This window comes from Sparus aurata, chromosome 23, assembly GCF_900880675.1.
Source record: "Sparus aurata chromosome 23, fSpaAur1.1, whole genome shotgun sequence".
NCBI lineage: Eukaryota > Metazoa > Chordata > Actinopteri > Spariformes > Sparidae > Sparus > Sparus aurata.
In genome coordinates this window covers 2624687-2648550 of record NC_044209.1, presented here as the reverse complement: position 1 = coordinate 2648550, position 23864 = coordinate 2624687, and the positions used below count along the sequence as shown (strand labels likewise).

The 23864-nt window shown below is 43.7% G+C and overlaps 1 protein-coding gene across 1 annotated transcript; it reads right to left on the bottom strand.

Annotated features, from left to right (window-relative positions):
• Window positions 1-9353: 9353 nt before the first annotated feature.
• hoxb9a (homeobox B9a) lies at window positions 9354-23355 on the bottom strand. Its single transcript, XM_030406487.1, has 2 exons — window positions 22467-23355; window positions 9354-12617 (listed from the first exon to the last, which is right to left on the bottom strand). The coding sequence occupies exons 1-2, from the start codon at window positions 23077-23079 to the stop codon at window positions 12382-12384; spliced, it is 849 nt and encodes a 282-aa protein (XP_030262347.1). The 5' UTR covers window positions 23080-23355; the 3' UTR covers window positions 9354-12381.
• Window positions 23356-23864: the final 509 nt, after the last annotated feature.

Below are 23864 nucleotides of genomic sequence, written 5' to 3'. Positions count from 1 at the left end.
GGAGCTCCGCGCGTCTGTGGTAATGCAAAAGGAGTGAGAGAATGAAAAAAGAGGAGAAGAAAAGGAAGAGGAGGTGAAAGAGTATAGCTGCAGCATCAAGCGAGACAGGAGGGGAGGAGGGGGGTAATGAGAATTCTGCCGCTTTGCATCTGATCACATAAGTACACGTACACACACGTACACACACACACACACACACACACACACACACACCAACTACTCTTTCAACCAACCAACCAAAAGAGGAAGAGATGGATTTTTTTTTTCATTTATTTTTTTTTTACTCTGAAGCTGAGATTGAGGTTGGGTGGAGGTTGTGGTGGTGGTGGTGTCGGATGGGTGGGGGTGCATCCCCATCCCCATTCCCCCCCACCCACACACCCACACACACACACACACACACACACACACACACACACACTTAAAGGGGAGCGCGCGGCTGCATGGGAGCGAAGTGAATGAGGCCCGAAAACGTCAGGGAGCCTGGGTGAGAGAGGCTGCCACAGACTGGGGAGAGAGAGCGCGGAGGGGTAGTGCTTCCTAATTGGTATTGGTTTTAACAAGTACTGGCCTATAAATGTAATTGAGGTTTTAAAACCAGTTGTCGGAGCCTTTCTTGTCGTCCATCCCATTCCAGTGGCCTCTGCTGCTGATCAGGAAACAGACGAGCTCCGGGCCCCTGCACGCATGCTTTCTGATCATCGTATACTTTTATAAATATGATCTCCATAAACATGTGAGGAGGACTGGGGAGGGTAATAGACTCAGAGAAAGTGGCTGTAAACGCTTTAACAAACTATAAAGCGCCATAAAGCGGAGGGGCAGTGTTTGCTTGTTTACGTCCTTGCAGCAGAGAAACAAAAAGGGGGGTTTACGAGGCGCCCTTTGCGCGACCGGAGGCCGTAAACGCCTCATCCTTGCCCGGTATTTAATTGTCATTTTTGTCGTGTTTTCCATACGGCCGCGGTCCTTCCTGTCTGAGCGTAAGGTAGGGGGGAAGGAGGGTTTTTCTAACGAGGGATAAGTTGTGGAAAGGTTGAGCTCGGCCCTGTAGAACAGCCGGGGCTCGTAAAAGGTAAGATGGCCTTAAGTGCAGTGATTAGCCGGAAAAGACTCAGCTGTGGAGTTATTTCTAATTTGATTGAAAGTTCACGATCAATCAGATATGAACAGTTGGGGATGGATGTTTCTGCAGGTACATCAGCCTGTATAGACCCACATAGCTTCATTTGATTCTGGTTATATTATTTTGTTTTGGAAGTGTTATGTCTGACTGCGCGCACACATCACCCAAATAAATATGTCATTACCCGAATTTAATTTATTTAGATGACTCTGACACAAGAGGCCTAAATGTTGCCAGCACCCGGCTGAATTACAGACTGAATTGTGGTAAATCAGCTGATTGTACGCCCGTCTTTCTGAGGAGTAATTGCCGCAGTATTTTCCCAATTTATTACCGAGAATATGATCTCATTGAAACTTCAGCGCTCCGTGTTTTACACCTCCAATAAAGCGTTTGCTTATAAGGTCTGTTGACTGCATGTTGATGTGAGATGTGATGCGCAAAAAAAAAGATGAAAAATAAACACATGTTCCGTTTCCACATGCCTAAACCGTGTGTTCACACATCTCCGCCGTTTAAGACAGACCAGGAAATGACCGTGAATGCTGCAGAAAACACACAAAACAACAAGTGGCCTCGTTGAACGTTGGAGGCGTCGCACACAATTACGTCTACACTCACCGCAGTGTTTGGAGCAGGAAGAGCATCTAAAACTGGATTTCACTCCTCTCGTTTTTATGCGTGTCGTCCACTGCCTCTCGTCTACACTAACTCAAACACGTTAGCACAGCAGTAATTACATGATCCGCAGCAGCAGTGCATATGTCCGTGTATCCTTTTATCCACACATTGTAGATATTATCCACATTTTACCAAAGGAAAAATGTGTCAGGTACCCAGCAAGGAAACATTCCCTGCACCCGTACATGCCTGCATGTTAAACTGAAAGCGGTGAAGTTGTGAGAGGCCGTGGTGAGATTTTTGTACTAAAAAAAAAAATAAACAAATCCTGGCAGCCTATACGTATCCTGCGCGCCTATGGGTTATTTTTTTCCAAGGCCTCAGCCCTTCCTCTTCATCCCCTGTAGGCTGTGGAAATGACCTGAAACTGCCTCAAATGTCAGGATGTTCTAAAGCAAAGTCAAAAAGTGGCCCAATCACCTCACTTCTTCTTGAAAATGCCCCCTTTAAAGCACATTAAGAAGAAGAATATGGCAAGTTTCACCCCCGTAAAGGAGCCCATGCATGTGCGTGGCTTCCATAAAGGCAGGCGAAGCCTCAAGCGAGGCGCGTTTTATCGGTGGAGCAAGAGCGCCATCAAGCGGCTGGTTGCAGAGAGGCCACACGGGGGGAGTCGGCTTGCAATGCGGCTTTATGGTTGTATTAAGTACGCAGATAAAGCTACATAAGCCGCTCTAAAATCAAACTGCGTGCTGTAATTGGAGGCCAGATGTGATGGCTGATTCGGGATTTGTCGCAGAGAAAAAAGTAGTGAAGACGGACAGACCTGTCGCATGGAAATGTGTGACTGGAAATACAAAGGAACAATAAACCTGATACCTTTAATAAGCATTTGTATATATTTTATTCCCATTGTTGGATCCTCGGGACTGAAACGAAGAGTACTTTAATCTTCAGAATGCTCAAACGTTGAGGTAACAGACAAGGTGGACAATGTACTGATACCCTCCGTCTGCCTTTTTTATCTCATCAAGGATCAAAAGTCAGTTTGCGCTTTCCTTTGTAGGATCACTACATGAATGGGACAACACTGCTACCAAAAAAACCTCTTTATACCATATATAATATGCTTGTCTGTGGTCTATATATATATATATATATATATATATATATATATATATATATATATATATATATATATATATATATATAAAACCACACACACACACACACACACACATATGAGGATGCGTGTATCTCCTCGGCGGTGTCACTAAAGTCCAGTTCAGACACACCCGTTTTATTACCCGCAGATGATCTTTGCTTTTATGTTTGAGGGACCTGGTGTGTGTGTGTGTGTGTGTGTGTGTGTGTGTGTGTGTGTGTGTGTGTGTGTGCGTATGTGTGTGCGCGCGCGCATGTATGTGCGTTTTAGTGTTTGCGCAGGTTGCTAAATTACAGGCTGTAAACAGACTGTAAAAGCGGTTGTTCCCATTATCTGAAGAGACTGCAGCCCGGATTCCTAAGGTCCCCCCTGTGGGAACATGAACCCTATCAGGCTGCCATCATCACGGTGAAAGAGAAATAGGAAAATATCAATAACGACAGGATGTAATCCAGCTTTAGCCCACTAAAAACCTGCCGAAAGCCGATCTGGAGGCAAAAAACTGCTCTGTTTCCACAGGAGGTTCAACATCACGCAAACATTTCTCTGCCTCTCCCCGGCCCCGCCGTGCCCCCTAGGCCGGAAGAGATGCATGGGAGTCGGCCACAGTACACCCTGACTGTTGGGGTCTGTTGTCTGGGTGTGTGTTTTTTGGGGGGGAGGTTGGGTATTTGTGTCTACTTCGGCTGTAAGGATGCAACTGAGTGAGACAAAGCGAGGTCAGACGTGAGACAACACACAATACACACACACACACACACACACACACACACACACACACACACACACACACACACACACATACACAGACACACACACGCACACACACAAGCAGTATACCCGAAGAACCAAACGGCTGCAAAACCATAAAACTCCCAAAGCTGAAAAGAAGAGGAGGAGGAGGAGGAGGAAGGATACTTATCCTCCCTTCCGTGCAGATACAACACAAAAGAAGCACAACAACAAACACGGAGGATTCCTCCAGTGCTGTGTTTCTGCCTCTGAACATGGCTGTGCTGTATATTCAGTCCTCTGCCTCTGTCAGGTCCAGAAGGTCTGAATGTAGGAGAAGCCTTCTCAGCTGTTCGGTCTATCAGTCTCATTTTAACCTCCAAATAAATGAGCAGACAGGGGAATTTGAAACTTTTCATCTAATATTTCCTCTCTCTGTGTGTCTTTCCTCGTCCACCCCCCCTCTCTTTCTTTCGGCGTGTTTGCTTTACAGCCGTTTAGTTCTTAACCTTCAGAAATTTATACGCTATAAACTTTTATTGCCGTCATATTCTTTTATTGCGCCGCTCCGCATTGAATCCTCTTTCTCTCCTCTCCTCTTCTTCTCCGTCTTCCTCTTTGCTCTTTTTACGAGAGTCGGCGGCGGCTTCTTCCAACCCGCACGTATCCGCTCCCGCATCCCTCATCACCCCCCTCCTACTTTTTTTTTTCTTTTACCCGTGAGCTCCAGACCCCCGGTGCGTGCAGCACATCCTGCTTCTCTCGTGCTGTTTGTTTCCGTGTTTGAAAATAGGAAGTGTGCATTACAACTGACGTGAGAAAGAAGACGAAGAGGAGGAGGAGGAGGAGGAGGAGCTGATGGAGCTTTATTGGCCCAAAGGGAGAAATATTGTGATTTTTTTTATTTATCTCTTTTACTTTTTGTATTTGTATTTTTTCAGGTGAAGTAAAATAAAACAAATGAAACAAACCCTGGCGGCCTGTTCTGAGCGGCGGAGTCCACTTATGGTTTCACAATTACAGTAGAAATAAATGGAGGGAGCCTCATCTTTCCCGTGAAGCTCCAGCGGGCGACTCACTGCAAGAAATCAGACTGCTCCGAGATTTGTGGCTTCGAAAGCGCAGCTAGTGAGAATGCAGATGGATGTGAATCATTTGGAAGACACGGAGCGACGGCCTGTGTGTGCCGTTTTCTAAGGAATGGGCCAAGAGGGGCCAACTGCACGGACCGCAGACAAATACTGTGAGACTGTCTCCTCAGTGCAAATCTTCTGTTTAAACTTTACGAGGGAAATCATAGTTTTTATTTTGTATTTTCTGGTTTACTTTTCATCTTTTAATTTGCAGCGCCTGTGGGCAGAAAAGCACGTTGTAGTTGTTATCATTCTTCTTCTTCTTCTTCTTCATCTTCTTCTTCTTCTTCTTCTTCTTCTTATCATTATTATTATTGTTGTTGTTTTTAGATTTGGGTGTCGTGATACTTGATTTAAATGTGATGTTTCAAGTGTAGCCAATTAAATAATCAATAATTATAGTCACATTAATTATGTCGTGTCCACGCATTGTAAAGTTATTTATTTATTCATTTATTTATTTTTTCATTTATTCAATTTGAAAAAATAAAAAATAAGACAGTATATACGAAAGGGTTCCTTAACTTTCAAACAGGTTTCACAGGATGTTAAAAAAGGAGAAAAATATGTATCTTTATTTAGCGCACCTTTGAGTTAACTTAATATTCCATGTTTTGTTGTATTGTCAGTTTTGTCTCTTGAGCAGTGAAAACATGGACATGTGTATGATAACTATATTATAGAAAGTGCTGTATACATGTATTGTTGTATTTTTCCACATATGTGTTGCCAATAATAATAATAATAATAATAATAATAATAATAATAATAATAATGATGATATCAGTAGCAGCAGCAGTAGTAATAGCTGTAATGGTATTTCTGCCCAGTCAGGAGTAGCTTTACCGTGTTCCATACATGTGCAGAATCATACTGCCCTGACATTGTATTTGACAATAGTATTATTTTCTGTGCCCAGTTACAGGCAGCTGTAACATGTGCGCAGCAGCCAGCAGCATTTGGCTTCCCGTCTAACTGTTAATGAGTCCAGAATGGCTGATGTGATCTGATCCATACAGCCGTTTGTATCAGCGGGCCCATAACTCTCTTTGAGAGAATTTATGAATATGAATGATATTCTCTGCTGCTTGATGAATTATAGAAGCTGTGCTGTGTAAAACAGCTCATTCAGTGCAGGGGGACAGTGGAGAGCTGCTCTGGGCCCGCTGCGCTCCAACATCCAGCCCGAGTGTGTGTCAGTGAAGCTGCTTATTATCTATAGACTCTGTTTTAATATGAGAGGATAAAGTGAAGACATATTGGATTGGCCACGTTCGCCCGGGTTGAAATATGAATTTTGCCAGCAGCAGCACGTGGTTTGTCTTGTGCAGCCCATTTAGTTTCAGGAAATATCACTGAAATGATGAGGCCTGCACCTACTTTAGCCGCACAGCTAAATCACTGCACAATGAGCCAATCTGGATCTTTCCATTGGCTCACAGTTGGGATGTACTACAGAGAAAGAGAGATGGGAGTTGGGGGTCGGGGTGCAGTGGGTTGCGTGTTGATATTTGGGTGGCAATTTCAGCAACATGGTCTCCTCCAACAACTGACTCCAGACCGAGGAGTTGCTCACTATAGGAATGTTATGAGAAACAGACTGAGGTGAAGTCTCTGCTGATCCAGGTTTCTGTTGGTGCCCTGATCCAGATGAGTGGTTCATCAGACAGTATTAGCAGTGGCACCACCGCAGTGCTAAACAGCAAACTCCAGCCTGCTTTCAGAGGAGACAGAGGGGACGCCTTGCTGCTGTCGGTGCAGCACTTGGGCATACTTCTATGCATATGACGCTAATGAATCACCAGTGTTGGTTTTACTCAGTCTTACTTAAACGAATGCATATAAAAGACAATCATTGTTTTCCCTGCATCTTAACTTCAACCAGTCCGTTGCTGGGCACATCCTTTTTGTTTGGAGAATTACTGCCTCTCGCTTTACCCATAATAACAGTTGTGCCGCTCCTGATTCTGCCCTCTCCTTCACATGTGACCAAGATGTCTCTCTGGTGTTTCTCTGCCTACATAACTGAAAGTCATCCTTGAATTAACCTGATGTGAATGTGTGTTGTGGTGTAAGGCTCGCTGCCTGAGATTTACTGTGCCATGCGTCAAAGCAAACCCTCCACCTCTCTCTCTCCCTCTCTCCCTCTCTCTCTCTCTCTCTCTCTCTCTCTCTCTCTCTCTCTCACACACACACACACACACACACACACACGGGGCGGGTGAAGCAGCTTGCATTCTCTGTCCCTCCGTGGGACCGCGGGCTGAGGCTGGAGGGAGGCCTTGCAGCAGAGCGCAGGGCTTCTGGATTTAATGAAGCTCCGACCCTGCTAGACCTCAGAGAAGTATCACAATCATCCGCCGCCGAGTCCACAGATGGTTTATGGGATTGCTTTGTTGGGGCCCGAGCCTAAAGCTGCTTAAATCCTGAGGCCTCATTGGCTGGACCCAACAGTGCAGTGCAGGCTGTGCTGAGACTTTGTTCGCCATCGCAAGGGTTGTTGACACGGCTTTCACGGAACTATAGCAGCTCCATCATTTAAATATAATATATTATTATAATATTATATCATTATAATACAAAACCAATGTAGTCTTAAAGGACAAGTAGTTTTGTGGACTGAGAAACTTGACCAGACTTTCACGTGAATTTCAAACTGTTTAGAAATGTGTTAGAACACATCTGCACTGCAACTAACTGCATCTGCTGCTGGCGAGTTAGCTCAGTTAGCTGTGCAGCTAGCAGTCCAGACTGGGAGGTTGGGTACCAGCTGTGTGTTGGTGTTTACACCGCTTGCACTGGAGCTGGGTTAGCATGCTTTCTTCTCTGCAGCATCTCTGCTCTTATTTTTTCAGATTCTGCTGAAGGTTTTAGTTTGTTTTTGAATGTTTTTAAATCTGAATTCTTACACATCGCCCCTTTAACACTGCACAACACACTGTTAGCAAACATTCAGCTGCATAATCATTCACCATGTTGGACTGTGTTATCACGCATTCATTACATGTTTATTAACAGGTTAGCGATGCTTGTTGGAGGTCTTTATCATGGTCTGTTTAAGGGAGCCTGTTTAACACTTTCAACACTGTAAAGTGTTAAATGCTTCCGATGAAAGTGTTACCAAGACAATTGCTGTAATCACAGAGCTTTACAAATCAAGCTACATGCTGAATTGAAATTGTAGGCCTGCTGGCTACACACGTAGCTACTGCCATTACAGTTCAGGTGGTCCTGCACCCAGGGCTGGAGCAGCCAGTGACGACACTGAGGCCATGTCCTTTTGGAGTTCACAAACATGGCAGTGTTTCAGGCTGATTCCGATATTACATACAGTACCTTTAGAATTAGATTTTTTCTTTCTGAAAAACAAACATACAAACAATTAAGATAAAGACAAATCTTGAGGAAATTTGACGTTCGCATACAAAATCCTGCCTGCAACCGCAAGTGTATAGCAACAGCAGCAGCAGTTACTTATCTTTAAGTACGTTGATTGCAAATCATACTATCGCAACTGCTATAATAATTATTAGATACAAGTAGCCCATTGTAAGTGTTACTAGTAGACTCTGGTAACTGGAGGCTCCTCTGCCTCTGTTGTTCTTCTGTTATACCTTTGCTGTTTCGTGTCAAAGCCTTCTCCTGCTCGTTCAGCGACAAATGGCACCTTTTACTACATGCACTGGGCTACTATAACTTCAAGCCCTACTGTAACTGTTTCTACATCTTGTGAGAGAGGAAACAGAGATCCTGCAGCCCTCATCAGACTCTGTGTCTATCAGTCATTTGGTGCGGAGACAAACACAGGAACCGCAGCGGCTTCACAGGCTACTAATGGACGGATGACGACGCTTCTAATGAATGCACTCATCATCTGTTTGTGTGCGTGCATGTGTGTGTGTGTGTGTGTGTGTGTGTGTGTGTGTGTGTGTGTGTGTGTGTGTGTGTGTGTGTGTGTGAGAGAGAGAGAGAGGGGGTGTTTATGGGTTTATGACAGTCTTTTGGTGTTTCAGCCAAACAGACGCCCCTTTCCTTAAAGCTTCAGTGTACAACTGAAGACACACATATTTTAAACACATGCTGGCTCATCCGCTTCTTTCTTTCCCAGCCCCCCTCTGTCTCTTTCTGTCTTCCCACAGAGACCAAATTCAATCTGGAGCAATACGAAAAGAAAAGAAAGCTGAGTTGCTCCCTCTGAACTTTCCCTCTGCAGCCTCATTAACACCAGAGGACAGCAGAACAGAGACGGAGGTCTTCAGATGGCGGAAATTATATAAATGGTCGATTTCAGCCGTAAATCATAAAGGCTCCCCCACCATTCCTCCCTGATAACCCTGTATTTAATTAGCAATGCAATGCAGTGAAATGAAGCATGGTCGTACTGTAAAGTCTCTTTAATAGGAATCCAGCATCTGCAGTGCAATCGCACAAAGAAACAAGAGACACGACACACAGGAGAGAGGAAAACATACAAGAAGGGACTGGAACATTTCACATGGAGGAGAGGATCAGAGTGACTTGAGGTCGCCTGCTCGGTAATAAAGCCTTTACTGTGGCCTCATGGCTTATATTTGTCTCATTAAAAAAAAAAAAAAAAAAAGAAAGAAAGCGGAGGGAAAATAATATGACTTGCCCATATTTATTAACAGCAAACACTCCAGAAACTTTGTTCCTCCTGAAGAGAAAAAAACACTGGGACAGGAAGCGGGAAGAAGTCATAGAAAGGGCAGGAGAGTAACAGAGTCCAGAATTCAAATAGAAATAATCATTTATATGGAAGCATTGGTTCATTTAAACCAAACCTTTTTCGTCCTCGCTGTCCCAATACAGCAGATTCCAACTCAATACTGTTCACCATTAAACAAATCATAGACATCGGACTGACATCAAAACAGATCATTGAGACAGTCGGCACAACAACATGGAAAACAGAAGCTAAAAAACATGACAGACAAAAAGAGAAATCATCTACGTTACAGTAAGATGCCATATTTCAATAAGACAAAACAATATTCAGCATATTGAACTCATTCCAATAAGAAACACGAGGTTACTCACTTATATACATTAAATTAGAAATATTTCCTATCGAGAAACTTCTATTTAGTCTGTTTTAATTGTTCAGTAAGCATTCCCCTCTGACAGATCGAACACACAAGAACTAAACGACGACAGAACGTCTTCAAAATGACTAGTGACTCGAGGCATGCGCAAACCATGTAAACATTTTTACTCGTTAATAGAGGATTGGATGCTGCTAGAGAACCTCTCTGTTAAGACGTCGCAAAAGAAAAGGCTGGTTTGTGGACCCGTTCAGCTTATTTCTGCGTGTACATTAGAACTGAGAATAATATCAACTAAACCGGGGGCAAACTCCACGCAAGCGTGCGTAAACTATATATACTGTGTATGTGTCTAATTTTTACAAGCAGCCTTTGTGGCCTGCGAGCTGCAACATCCAACACGCGCGCGCGCGCATACACACACACACACACACACACACACACACACACGATGTTGTAAACGTTGTAAAGCCTAAGCGTTGTTTATGATCCGTCCATAAAACTGCCATCGGGCGCCATCTAACTACCCCACACTTCAAATAACGCCATAGTAGCAGGCCTGCCTTCCAACATGGCCTCTTCATATTTTAACACTCAGATCAATAAAATTCTGCATAACTCCAACACTCCGAGCTAGTAAAAGTAGACACTATTGCTAAAGCATTTCGTGTGGGAATAAATCTAAAGTGTTATGTTATTGATATAAACGCGTAATAGAACCTCTAGGAATTACATTTCCAGCAAAAATCAAACCTGAAAACAAATGTACAAATTGTCAGTAAACATGTCGGAGTGTTCCGATCTTTGTTCAATCCCAGTTTGTGTTGAGAAACCGCCTTTTCCTACACACTTTGCCTAGGCTGTTTGACTGAAACGAGAGAGAAACCCGCCTTGCATAGCAGATAAACAACATACAGTATGTATAAAAATAGAAATGATTATTTCTTTAAACGCAAGGCAAGAACCACGTTAAATAAAGATGGAGGGCCGTGAGGACGGAGGTGTTGGGATGTGCGTGGCGCACTCATCGGCTTCATGCGCACTGCAATTACATGGTTACCTGGATGAATAAGCAGACATGGTGCGGTCTAAATAAGCGTTTGGGTCGCCTGCTCTTTAAGCTGCCCGATAGTGTGATGGGAAGGCTGGCGGGGTCACAATTTGAGAGGAAGCAGCGGAAGCTATAGTTTTCGTCTAAAGCCAAGTGATCACCCGGATAAGACTGAGTCTTGCTTGAAGCCTAAATCTGTTTTGTTTTGTATTTTTTTGTATCTGGTGTTTTGGGCTGTTTCTCCTCTCAGATAAACGCTGCTAACTCCAGGCTGATGTGACGCGGTGGGAATGACTATCGAGCCGATAAAGGCCGCAGATGAGCCGCTGCTGCCGCCGCTGCAGCGCATAAAGCATCCGGAGAGGTAGCTGAAGGGCGGAGGATTCACGATATCGACAGCAGCTTAATCGGAACCCCGTCTGCTGAGTCGGGTTAACACCTCCGCCACCCCATCACTTTCCACCCTCCTCCGCCCCCTCCGGTATCTGCTCATTACTTAGGACGACAACCGGGAAACAAACGGCGGCTTGCTTCTTGTATCAACGCAGACCATCGGTCGCTTTCTAATCAAATTCTGCCGGCAATGAGAGAAACACGAAAACTGGAGAATAAACACACCACGCCAATATGTGTGTGTGTGTGTGTGTGTGTGTGTGTGTGTGTGTGTGTGTGTGCATCCCCCTCTGCTCCTCGTGCTTATTAATGGCCATGTGAAACCCCGGTTTCAGCACCTCCGCGCGCCTCCGTTGTCAGCCTCGGAACAATAAATAACTAATAAAAGGAAGAGTAGTGCTTGAGAGAAAAGAGAAAAAACCTCTCTCCCTCTTTCTCTCTGTCTGCACCCCCACCCACTAGTCTTTCTAGCATAAATGGCGGTTTGCTGCTTTTTTCTTCTTTCCTGTAGCCTAATGTCAACGTCTAGACAATTGCGGCATGTAAAACAAGAAAAACGGAGGAGAAATACAAACCATCAGTTCATCAAACAAACAGTCCAATCTGCAGATTCATAGAGTCCGACCCATTTAAAGGAGAGCAGGTCCGGGAGGAATTGTTGTTGGTCTGTGAGGTTCTGCCCATGACCACAAACTCAGACGATCACAAAGTCTTCTAGCGTCAGACGGAGCTCCTCCAACCTTATTAAGACTTCAGTGTTAAAGTCGAAGCGTCCTGAGCGTCTGTTAGCGATCAATACAGCATTGATCAGTTGTATAGATTGGTAAGATTGGACTGAAGCTCACGTGGTAGCGCCTAAAGGTTAAAAAATGCAAACAACAGGAGTGTGCGTGCGTGTGTGTGTGTGTGTGTGTGTGTGTGTGTGTGTGTGTGTGTGTGTGTGTGTGTGTGTTTGCAGTTTTTTTGGAAGGCCATTTTTTGTGTTTTTGTGTATAAGAAAGAGGGGGGTTTATTGGTGTTGGATAAAAGGTGTGAGCGTACGTGCGTGCATGTGCGTGTCTGAATGTGTAAGTGCGCGCGCGCGAGTGAGAGTCCCGTTAGTCCTTGGGTTGGTCCTTGCTCTGTTTCTTCATTTTCATCCTCCGGTTCTGGAACCAGATCTTCACCTGCCGCTCTGTTAGGTTGAGCGCGCGCGCTACCTCATGTCGCCGGTCCCGCGTGAGGTACATGTTGAAGAGGAACTCCTTCTCCAGCTCGAGCGTCTGGTATTTTGTGTACGGGCACCGCTTCTTCCTGGAGGAGCGTGCGTGCAGCCAGTTGGCCGAGGGGTCATCTGGTGGAAGAGAAGAGACGGAGAGGAGGGAGATTGATTAAACAAATAAAATAAATGCAGGCACACTTTTTCTGGCTCATTAAAAAAACCGGACTCAACCCCTCGGATGGCCAAAAGAGCATGTCACCGTGAAGAAAAGTTGGAAAACCTTGAGCGTAAAAGCTTTGCTCGGAAACAACTAACGATTCAATTGGCACTTTGGTGCGTAAACCAGGTTTATGGTGTCAACATGGGGCGCAAATTTGACACACGTAGATCCATGGCTGTTTTATTTGACACCACGTGGAAGACAGACGGCCTGCTCCCTCCTGCAGCTTACATAAACGAGAAGGAGGAAGACTGCAGCTGGAATATAATATAATATATTCAAATTACGAAAGTGGGGAGAAGAAATAGAATGAGAAAAATTGACAATACGCAACATGAGCTTCCTGATATATGGAACTAGCTTCTAGAACGGGTTCACACCTTTCTGAAAATGTAATTCACAATTTAGGCGCAAGCACAAAAATACAACAATTCATTTCAAATTAGCCAGCGTGTTTTCACGTTGACTTAGGTTGCAGTTAATCAGATGTATCAGTGTTAAATAATGGCGGGCAGAAAGATATGTGACTTGTCTTTGAAGGCTCCTAGTTGAAGGTGACCTTCAGCGCAAGAATACAAGATGATTTCACAGACATGTTTTTTTTTTCCGGTAATGGATTATTAATAACAGAAGTAAAGCAAGGCAACAATCCGAGTAACTGTTTCCAAATCACGTTTCGCGACCGAAAACAGAAGCAGACATTTCCCCTGTGATGACAGCAAACACTCAAAGACAAATCAGGGATGTTTTACAGTGCTAATACTTTTTTTTTTTTACTTTCGACTTTTTTTTGCATGACAATGATTTTCACATCGCGGCTGAGCACACTGTCACTGCTTCTCTTCTGAATACTCCTAAAGTAATAAGCGGCGGGAAATTTATGGCCCTGCTGGGATTAGAGGAAAATATTCCTGAGTTCTCTCTTCGGCTTCTCTCTCTTAATTCCATGTAGATACTAGCCTATATGATTTTTCTTTGCGCATTGTACACAGTAGATTGTGTTGAACCCGTTTGTCTTTATATGATGACTTCGGTCCACGCGGCCGTGTGGTTACTATGAGTGAAGTTGAAGGTGATCATATAGAAGATTTGCAAAGACACTCAGCTCCATTTTAACGCATCAGAGCTGCGACGAACTCCTTTAGAAAAACAACAACAAAAATAATAGAAGTCTCGTCTCTCATTATGGAAACTTGTTTGAAACAGTAAATAACAACGTTGTAATGCGTAAAAATAGAGCGTCCTAAATTGGATGTTCTTCCTTTTTAGGCGGGAAGAAAATAATGAATTATTGTCTTGATTTTTTTCCAGTCTTTTTTTCTTTCTTTATTCAATGTCTCTTGTTTGCCAGGCCACCCTGGCTCCTCCACCCCCACGCTCCACCACCCAACCCCTCTTTATAGCTTTCAGACCGATGTAATTAGCAGAGACCTCTTGTTTGGGACGGATGGGTCTGGTTTAGGGCTGAAAGCTATCTGCTCTTCCCCTCTGCAACGCACCGAGGCATCTCAACTATGAGGCCGCTTGTTGGTACTCTCACGGCACCGAGGCGCTGTAAGGAACAACGGCGACATGAAAAAAGGAATTTTCTCATTTTGAGCTTTTCAACCCCCTTAGCTCCAGTGCCTTATCTGCGAATTTTATGATTGGGTAAATTAGTGTTGTCATTCACCTTTCAGATAATAAACGTTTTCATCTAAAAAAAAAAAAAAAAAGACATTCAGCTTCAGCATCTTCTAAATAAAACTTTTAACCAAGAGCAATTATTCCCTGTGGTTAGGCCAGGATCTTCCTCCAGTCAGTCACAGCTCAGTCAGACCACTTGCGTTTCTCTGACTGAAAAGAAATTCAACGTGAACAGATACAGCTTGACATTCTATCCTTCTTATAGGGTGAGATTATTTCCAAAATGTATTCTGAACAGCTAAGTCAAATAAGATGTCCAACAAAACCTTTGAGAGCATCTCTGAGCAGTGTGTAAGGCAAAACCACACTGGAACTGTTCTATTTAAAGCTGCTGGTTCTTCATCACATTCAGTCAGTGACACCATCTCAGTCAGCAGTGCATTTCCAAGTCTGGTGCACAACCTGAATATGATTAAAAAGGGGACTCCACTTTTGATTTACTGGTTTAAAAAAGGTTTATGTAGAGTCACTGACTGTTTTTGTTTTAATAAAGCCGTGGTGAAGTCAGACTGAATGAAACACAGCACACATGCAGCTGAATCATCAGGCTGGATTTGGCAATATAAGCTCCATTTAAATCAGTTTGGGCAACGTTAGGGCCAAAAAGCTTCTCATTGTTGCTGTTAAAAAGCAAAAAAATGAGATTTATCCTTTGCAACAAGGAGCATATCACATCCGCAGGGCAATGAGGTAATAAAAGAGATTTTTGCTCCTATGAAAAAAGCAGCCTCAGTCCTCTGGCTCAAAATGGCAGAGGGGATGATCTTATCACTCACAAGTCAAAGGGAAAGCCCAAGCTTCAGTGCCTTTTGACGCCAAGCAGAGAGAATTAGAATGTGTGTGTGTCCCTCCCTGAGGAGCCAGGCTTTTTCCTTACTGACTTTGGGTGGAGGCCTCGTCTGGTTTCAATTTCACTGGTAATATTTTACTACCGTGACAATGATACTTGTTATAATGCGAGGCAGTTCACACGACTGCATGTGACATGCAGGACAATGATTTTTCTCTTCTAGTCTTGAACAAAGAAGTGTTTTGTGTTGCACCATAAGCACGTTAGCTTTATGTCATCTCTATGGTTTACATTCAAATGTGCAGCTTTTGAATACTAATTTGCCGCCACTGTAATTTCACTTTTCCCTCTTGTGTTTGTATCCTTTTGTTTTACTCTGTGTGCTGTAAAACATTTTGGATCAATCAACTATGCTGTGTGTAAAGTGCTTACAAATTAAGTTGAGCTTCTGTAAATGGAATAACATTTCCACCAGAAAAAAAGAGGCTGTAAGTTATTAATGAAAACAAATAGTTAAGTGGTTAGAATAATGGAATATTGAATACTGAATCAACAGGAACTTGTTTGTTACAATTTTGACTTGGTTTGAGTATTTTTCTTTTGTCATTGTTTTTATTTATGTTTTATTTCATTTTTGTTGTGACATTTTATTTTGAAGGATCATTCATGAGTGTAGGGAAACTGGTACCTGAATGCACCGAACACGTGAACTCGAACTGAGCTATAGAGGAAGCTTTCTAATAGTGGAAATTGACGATCTAATACATGAGCAAAATATAAAAGTCTCCTCAATCTCAGAGATTCAGGGGGAAAAAATGAATCCACATAGCGCAATCACCAGACATTTGCTTTCATTTCTTTGGACATGAAGTTCTATTTGATTTCATTACATTAATAAGGACACAAATCCATTTCAGCCTTAAAAAATTCTGACTTTGCTGTTTAAATATGACTAAAAGACAGTGGAGTCAATCAAAGGGGTGTTCTTCATAAAAGTGAACAAACCCATTTTAAAAATACACACTCTTAAAGAAGTACAACTTTAAACAAGCTAGCTAACGTTTTGTTCTTGTTAGCCAACGCTACAAATTTGCACTGATGCATCAACAGGGCCGTAGGGACTTTGCAGGATATGTGGATGACATACTATGCTGAACAAGTCTGCTGGTATGGTTCTGGACATGTCTGTTTGCTTTGTGTAATGTGTCAACATTTTAGATGCTGAGACTTTGGGTTTGGAACCAGATTGCAAAGCCATGCTGGCTGCAAGTGATGTATAGTACATTCCCCAGCCTCTGTCCCTGTGTGGATCTAATAGAATATAACCTCCCCCAATTATTCCCACCAGCCAAGTTGGTTAGCAGCGATCATCAGTAAATATGTCCCTAATACCCTCTGGAATCAATTTTCTCCAACATCGCCAGCATGTAGAGGATCGATTTCATTTCAGAGCAAAATAATGCCTGGTAAAGAGGTGAAGAGAAGCTGGAGGGTGGGGTGGGTGGGTGGGTGGGGTGCTTTTGTCACACAGTAAAGTGGGTGCTTTGCATTCCCTGGGTGTGTAATCACTTCTAGGACCATCCATTACCCTCGGAGCTGTGCCACGGCCGTGGCTGTCACCCAGAATGACGAACCGGTCTAGGGGTGGGGAGCAGTGGAGGAGGGTGGTGAGCTGGGGTGCTCGTGGTGGTAGTGGACGGTATAGATGGTATAGGGGTGCGATGACAGTAAAGATGATGACGGATAGAAAGAAACAATATGGGTCTGGGGTTATGGGTGTATAGCTTGTATGATCCTGACTTAAAGTTTTCTCTTCCGGCTACATCCATGTATCTGCAGAGGCAATGTGTGGCTTGGATGTCACATTGACAGATACATGGAAGAAAGGATTGATATCCCCGTAAAGATTTGGCCCCTACAGCATTATGTGTTCAAGTGCAGGCCAATGTGTCTTTTTGCCTGCATGTGTTCACCAAGATGAATGCTGCTTGCATGGAAACAGTGACCAAAACCCTACAAGACTAACACCACATCCCTTCTCTTTCTCCCTCCCTTTGCAATTTCACCCTAATAGTTCCAGAAATTGACCTCTCATATATCCCAAAGGCATGTTATTACATTTCCCGAAGTCGTATTTTATGTTCCTCCCCAATGCCCCCACCCAACCCAACCCGTACACCCTATCTCACCCAGCCACCAACAGCAACGCGTCAATTAATGGGGTTGTTCACCCGGCGTTATAACTTAATAAACTTCAGGGGTAATAACTTTCTCGCTCTGCCCGGCAGCAGCAGCAGCAGCACAAAGACTGAAGTGTAATCTTGTAGTTTATTCTGGATGGCCGCCCAGCACCACTAACACAAAGAGAATCTGTAGCTGGATGCTGGCTTTGACTAAGTTTGATGTTTTGAAAGGTAAGATTCCACGGCAGCTATTTGGAATACCTGGGGAGGATAACTCAGCCTTGATTTGTCTTGATGTTACATGCCACGATGCAGACATCACCCATTTCTCAGATTCTTCCATTGGAAAGTGCATCATAAACTCAAAAAGTGCAGGTCAATAATGTACATACACGCATCCACGCTGGTCTTCACAGTGTCCCCATTACATTTACATATTTGGAAGTGAGAGGTATTACATATTTTTCATGTGAAAAAACTCTACTTTGCTTTCCTTGTTGGCAACACATAAAACACATGGACCTATTTACCCCTGAAACTCCTAAAACAGCAACCAACTGTCCAAGAATTCTTATTATTATCAATAATGGAGAGGACCTCCAAGAATCCTGCCATACTGTAACATTTTGCCTGCAAACAACTCATGAAGTCAAATCTCTCAGAGAAATTTTGCCACTACTGAATACTGCATTGTCAAGCCACTACAGCTCACTGTTCTGTTTGCTATCCTACAACCATAACTAATATTAATCTTTATTTTTCCTCTTAATATGTATTTGAATTGTCATGTAAAACATGCACAGATATGAGTGACTCTGTAGTTATGTCTGAAAACAAAATGTTGCTCAAATATTCAGACGTAAACACAGGACTTTTTCTCTGATCTAGATTGAGAAAAACCAAGAGCAAAACCTCAATGAAACCATGACCAGGTAAAGCTAGCATACCCTAAAGGAATAGTTAGACACTTTTTCCTCCGTCAAGGAGGTTATATTGTCTCCCCCTTCGTTTGTTAGTTCTTTGTCAGTAATATTACACAAAAACTGGGAAAGGAAAAATGTATGCATATGCAAAATTACTACATGGATGCTGATGAAGAAAAAAAAAACAGGCTGGTATCTATGAGTGAGTACATTTCATGTGGATCCAAATAAAAGAGTTTGCAGATATAAATGTGTTTTATTTGATACTGGATTAGGTTTAATTGAGTTAAAGGGTACTGTTGTGCCATGGTGGAGGTATGTGCTCTACTGGGGGCCATCCTAGTTTGAAATACCTTCATGTCAGATGCCAGATTAAACAAACAACATGTACGACTAAACATCAGCACATTTTGTGAATATCAAATAGAGTTATACTCGCTGCTTCCATATTTCCTAACTAGCTATCTAACTGACTGCTGGTTGCTCAACAGTGGGACCAATCTTCTCATCTTAAATCTTGAAACAACTTAACATTAAGAGCACGTTTTACAATACGTTGAACTATTTCATAAATTCAGAAAAAGACAGTCGCAAAAATTAACCATAGTGCTGTGAATGCACTTTTCCAAACAGACAGTTGTTATATGTTTTTAGATGGGTTATGAAAAAAAAAAACATCTGTATCACTTGTAATTTGACAAGAGCCATGATTTCGATTGTACAGCTCCTAAGGATAATTGAGTTTGGCTTGCGTAGAGAAATATGTAGATTTTTGCACCCATGGTGTTCAAAATGGCTGCCATGTGAACAATAGAAACAGTCTCCACTGCCTTCTGCTGCCTGGTGCAGCTCCCACTGCCTGCCACACTGACCCACTGCAGTACAGACACGTCTGAAAACAAACCACAAGAAGAAGTGCTGATGCTCCGAAACAGCTCAGAGTGAAAACTCTGTTTTTTAAAGGAGAGGACTTTAAGTTTTGTCCGTTTGAACACAGTCCGTCACAGGCGAACTTTTCCCACCACAAGCCAGACTGGGACACACAGCGTTACTGGTGGAAAGTCTAATAATTCAAACTGGAGGCTGCTGGGCTCCATCCAGCCCTTAACCAGCTCACTGCTCTGATGGATAGCATGCTCAGAAGCTGTAATAAGGTTGCTGAGTGTGTGTGTGTGTGTGCGTGTGTGTGTGTGTGTGTGTGTGTGTGTGTGTGCCTGTGCGTGCGTATGTCTGTGCGTGTGTGTGTGTGTGTGTGTGTGTGAGAGAGAGAGAGAGAGAGAAATATAACTGTGTGTGTGTGTGTGTGTGTGTGAGAGAGAGAGAGAGAGAGAGAGAGAGAGAGAGAGAGAAATATAACTGTGTGTGTGTGTGTGTGTGTGTTTATGTGTGTGTCCTGCCAGTGCAGTAATACAGTAATAAAGTGTGTAATATTTGCAATTTGCATTTGTTCCTCTGTTAATGCTAATAAGGAGGTGACGCACATGCAAAGTACTTGCACATATCACACAGCCACGCGCTCAGACTCACAGCTCGGTCTCCTCCGGCAGGAATTAGATTTATCCGGCGGGATCAGAGGGAACAGAGCCCGTTCACATCCAGCCTCGCGGTTAAAAAATATACATATGTATCACATTAAATAAAATATATATATGAGAAAATAATGCATGTCTTTTCAGGGAGTGTTTTTCGGTCCCACCCAAAATAAGTCAAACAGCTTTGGAAAGGAGCTTCAAACTGAGCCAACCCCGCCGGCGCATGATGGATTAAATGTTGTTGTTAGTGCGAGTGATGATAGAGAATCAGAACAAACCCGTGCTGTGGTGGGCCAAGCCTCGCTTTATATCAACACGATTGCGATTTCATGACTGGCAAAATACTTTTCATATTGCAAAGTGAGCAGCTGAGTGAAACAACTCACATGCGACTGTTTGGCCGACAGGCGACAGCCTATAATAACATCGACGTATTTTATAGTTTCAATCACCTTTTAGAGGGCTTAAATAAATGATCTCGGTCTAAACGTTGAAGGTTTCACCGGGCTGACAACTTTGAGTGTATTCAAGTATTTACGCAGAAAATAAGTCACATTTTTTGGATACAAACTCACAGGAGATATGAAGGAAGGACAAAGTTCTTTTTGTCTTCCACCAGAGACTACTGTGATATCTACACGATGCTGTGGATTTATACGCGCTTTTAGAGCACAGAGAGCTCGTCCTGACTGTCACGTGTGAGCGGGGTTGAGTCCCGACCAGCAGAGTTAGTCTACACTGCAGGCTGAGTTATGAGGCCTCTGCTCTATTGAGAACTAATCTTGCCTGCTCTGCAGCTCCGAGCCGCCGGGTCAATGATGGACGACGCGACTCCTTTGATTTTTTTTTCATGATTTCTTTAAGAAGACAGGCCGTGTATACACATGGCATATATAGGCTATGATATTTTATCTGATAGACGGACAGCTGTTTTGTTATTGTGTTTACAACTCCATGCTCTACAAGACTGGCGTTATGATGAAATATGACAGAAATCTGATGATGCAGGTCTAACAAACCTCCCCTTATGTCAAACATGACCGACTGGAAATAGAGCGTAATTTTATTCAATGACTGGTCGCCCAATCTATCAAAGATAATCCGGCCTGCAGTATTCCTCCTCTCTCTCTTTCCCTCCATTCCTCCTTGACTGGAGCCTTCAAGCTCTGCACAGGAGGCACGAGGCTGACAGGTTTAGATTACAAGTTGTAGCAGTTCGCTCCGGATGAGTTTTCACAGTTTGGACCGGCTGGTAAACCGGGCTTGTTACAGAATGACAGACACGAGGAGCTTTAAAAAGCCAGTGGAGCGCAGACACGAGGACGTGTGCGCGTGCCCTTGTGTGGAAAAGAAAAGACAGAAGGACGAAGAGAGACGAACAGTCTACCTGCAGTAAGAAACACAGATCCGAAGCACCAACCACTTGGTCCTTTTCCAACAGGACAGAAGTGCGCATGCCCTGGATTGTTAGACAGGAAAACAGCCGAGACCCTCAACCCAGATATCAGGCTGGTGAATTGAGGAAGAGGAGCAGCAGATTATGTCACTATCTTTGTTGTTGTTTTTTTTCTCTTAGCCTTTCATTTTTGGTTATCAGTTGATTGGATTAATCATTTCCGCTTTAATCTGCTTTCATTTAAGAGGTTTTCAAAAGCAACCTATTCTTTTTTCTTCACACAAGTATCTGGTGTAAAAATATCATCTTTTAGATCAATCGCGTAACTACTTCTAGGTCAATTCTATAAAATCAGTTGTATTGAAGTTCATATAGCACACAGTCACATTGCCTCAGTGGGCATTACAATCTGTACAATCAACACCACCCTCTGTCCTCAGACCCTAGATTAGAGTGAGGAAAAATTTGCCATATTGCCTTATTATATTTAACCTTTTCACAAGGAACAAAAGATCGAAGAAAGCTCAGTTAGGGCCACAGAGGAAGGACCCCTCTCCCTGACGGACACGCATGCAGTAGATGCTGCGTGCACAGAACAGAACAACTAATATCACAGATTATAGATTTCATTGACTACTAGTTTGTGTTGAATTGGGCTTTTGTCAGGTGATCTAACCTGGCCATTCTGAGTGCTTTCTATTGCATCCTAACAGTAATATGGATTGAATAATAACATCACTTTAATACAAAGAAATGCAGCCTGAATATTATATATACAAACAAATATAAAGAAATGTGAGATTCAAATTTCACTTTCTCTCAAGACTGTTGCTTTTAATCAACTCTGTTAATTTTCATGTTAATTCTTGATACTGGACTAGCTTCAACTATATTGCAGATTTGTTAGTGTTATTTCGTCCACCACTTGCGAGCTATTAAGGAGCAGGCTGCGTGTCACATTAGAAAACCACGGGGCAACACAGTTGTCATTGTACGGCAACGTCACAGACAGCAGTGATTTTTAAATGAGTATAAAGGCTGTCTCCGCTATCTGTTAGCGTGGAGGAGCTGCAGCCACGGGGATGGTTCGGGATAAATATCACAGTAAACTTAGAGAGCAGACGGTGGGGGCACTTTGGCTCTGAAGCTCTTTGTTCTTGTTTTATGGCGGCATTAAACGCGTTTACAATCTCTCTCACTCCTCTCTCTCTCTCCCTCGCTCGCGCGCTATTTCCTGCTTTAATAACTTACTTTGATCCAGGCCGTCTTTGTCCTCGCTCCCTTCACAAATGTCCTTATTTTCCTCGAACCCTGCTCCCGGGATGGCCGCCGGATGGTGGCTTAGCTCGCGTGCCGCCGTGGAAGTCGACTCCAAGATGTAAGTGGTGGTTTCGTGCTGGTGCTGTCCGCCGATTTTAGGTGGGATCTCCCCGCCGAGATGGCCGAGCTGCGGCTCCAGCTTGACCTGCCCCGTCTGGCCCTGCCCCGGGACAGACTCGGAGCTGCGCGGCGCGCAGTCCAGCCATGAGCGTAGGTACCGAGTGTCCGCGGCGGGCACGTGCTGGGCAGGAATGTAAGGGTGGTAGACGGTAGGAAGACCACTGGCCCCGTGGTGCGGGCTGAATGGGCTCCAGGACGATGAGAAGACCGGAGGCTTCGGCTGGAAGCTGCAGGATGGGTACGACTCGGGATGAGGATGCTCCGCGTGCACCGCGCCGCTTGGTTGCCTTCCCCCCGCGGCCGCAGCGGAGCTCGAGCCAGAATACTGAACGCTGGGAAAGCGAGCCGGGGTTGGGAGTTCATCGCTCTCGTGACTTATGATGGAGTCCACGTAATAGTTGCTCAAAGTCCCAGAAATGGACATTCTCGGACATTATCTGCGAAACGCCGCGAGTTCACTAAATGCAGAACAAGAAGAGAGACATTACGAGATTTTTTCTCTTTCCCTCTCTCTCTTTCTCTTTTTCTCTTCTGCCCTTTGCTCGCTCGCCCCCTCCCTTGCTCTCTCTGTCTGTCTGTCTGTCTGTCTCTCTCTCTCTCTCTCTCTCTCTCTCTCTCTCTTTCAAACAACTTGCTCACTATAGCAAAACAAAGTGCTACAGCCTACTGCCTCGCACTGTGCGCGGGGGTTAGTCGGGTCTGTGCGCGAGGCGCAAAATGATTGGCCGGACTGTTTCTTCCAGCCTGATAAAGCGTCAATGGAGCGTAAATCAATCCTGCACGCGGGCCTCTCTCTCTCTCTCTCTCTCTCTCTCTCTCTCTCTCTCTCTCTCTCTCTCTCTCTCTCTCTCTCTCTCTCTGTCTCTCTAATAGATTGCCCCTTCTAAATAAATTGTCTTGTTTATATGCAATATGCAAAATGAACAGTCTGTCCGTATATCTAGTCTGTGTATCTACGGCTGCTGTCAAACCAGAATTATATAAAATCGTTAAATTATGTTTGGTCTGGGCAGCATGCAGGAGAGATGCAGAGCGGAGACAATGGCTGACAAACAAGTGGCGCCATTATTATTTTATTATATATTTATTTATGTATTTATTTATATATATATATTCATATATTTATTTTATATATTTTTATAACCTAATCAAAACATAGCCGCGTGAATTCCAGCTTGAAGCGCACGAGACGCTCCACCGGGACCACAT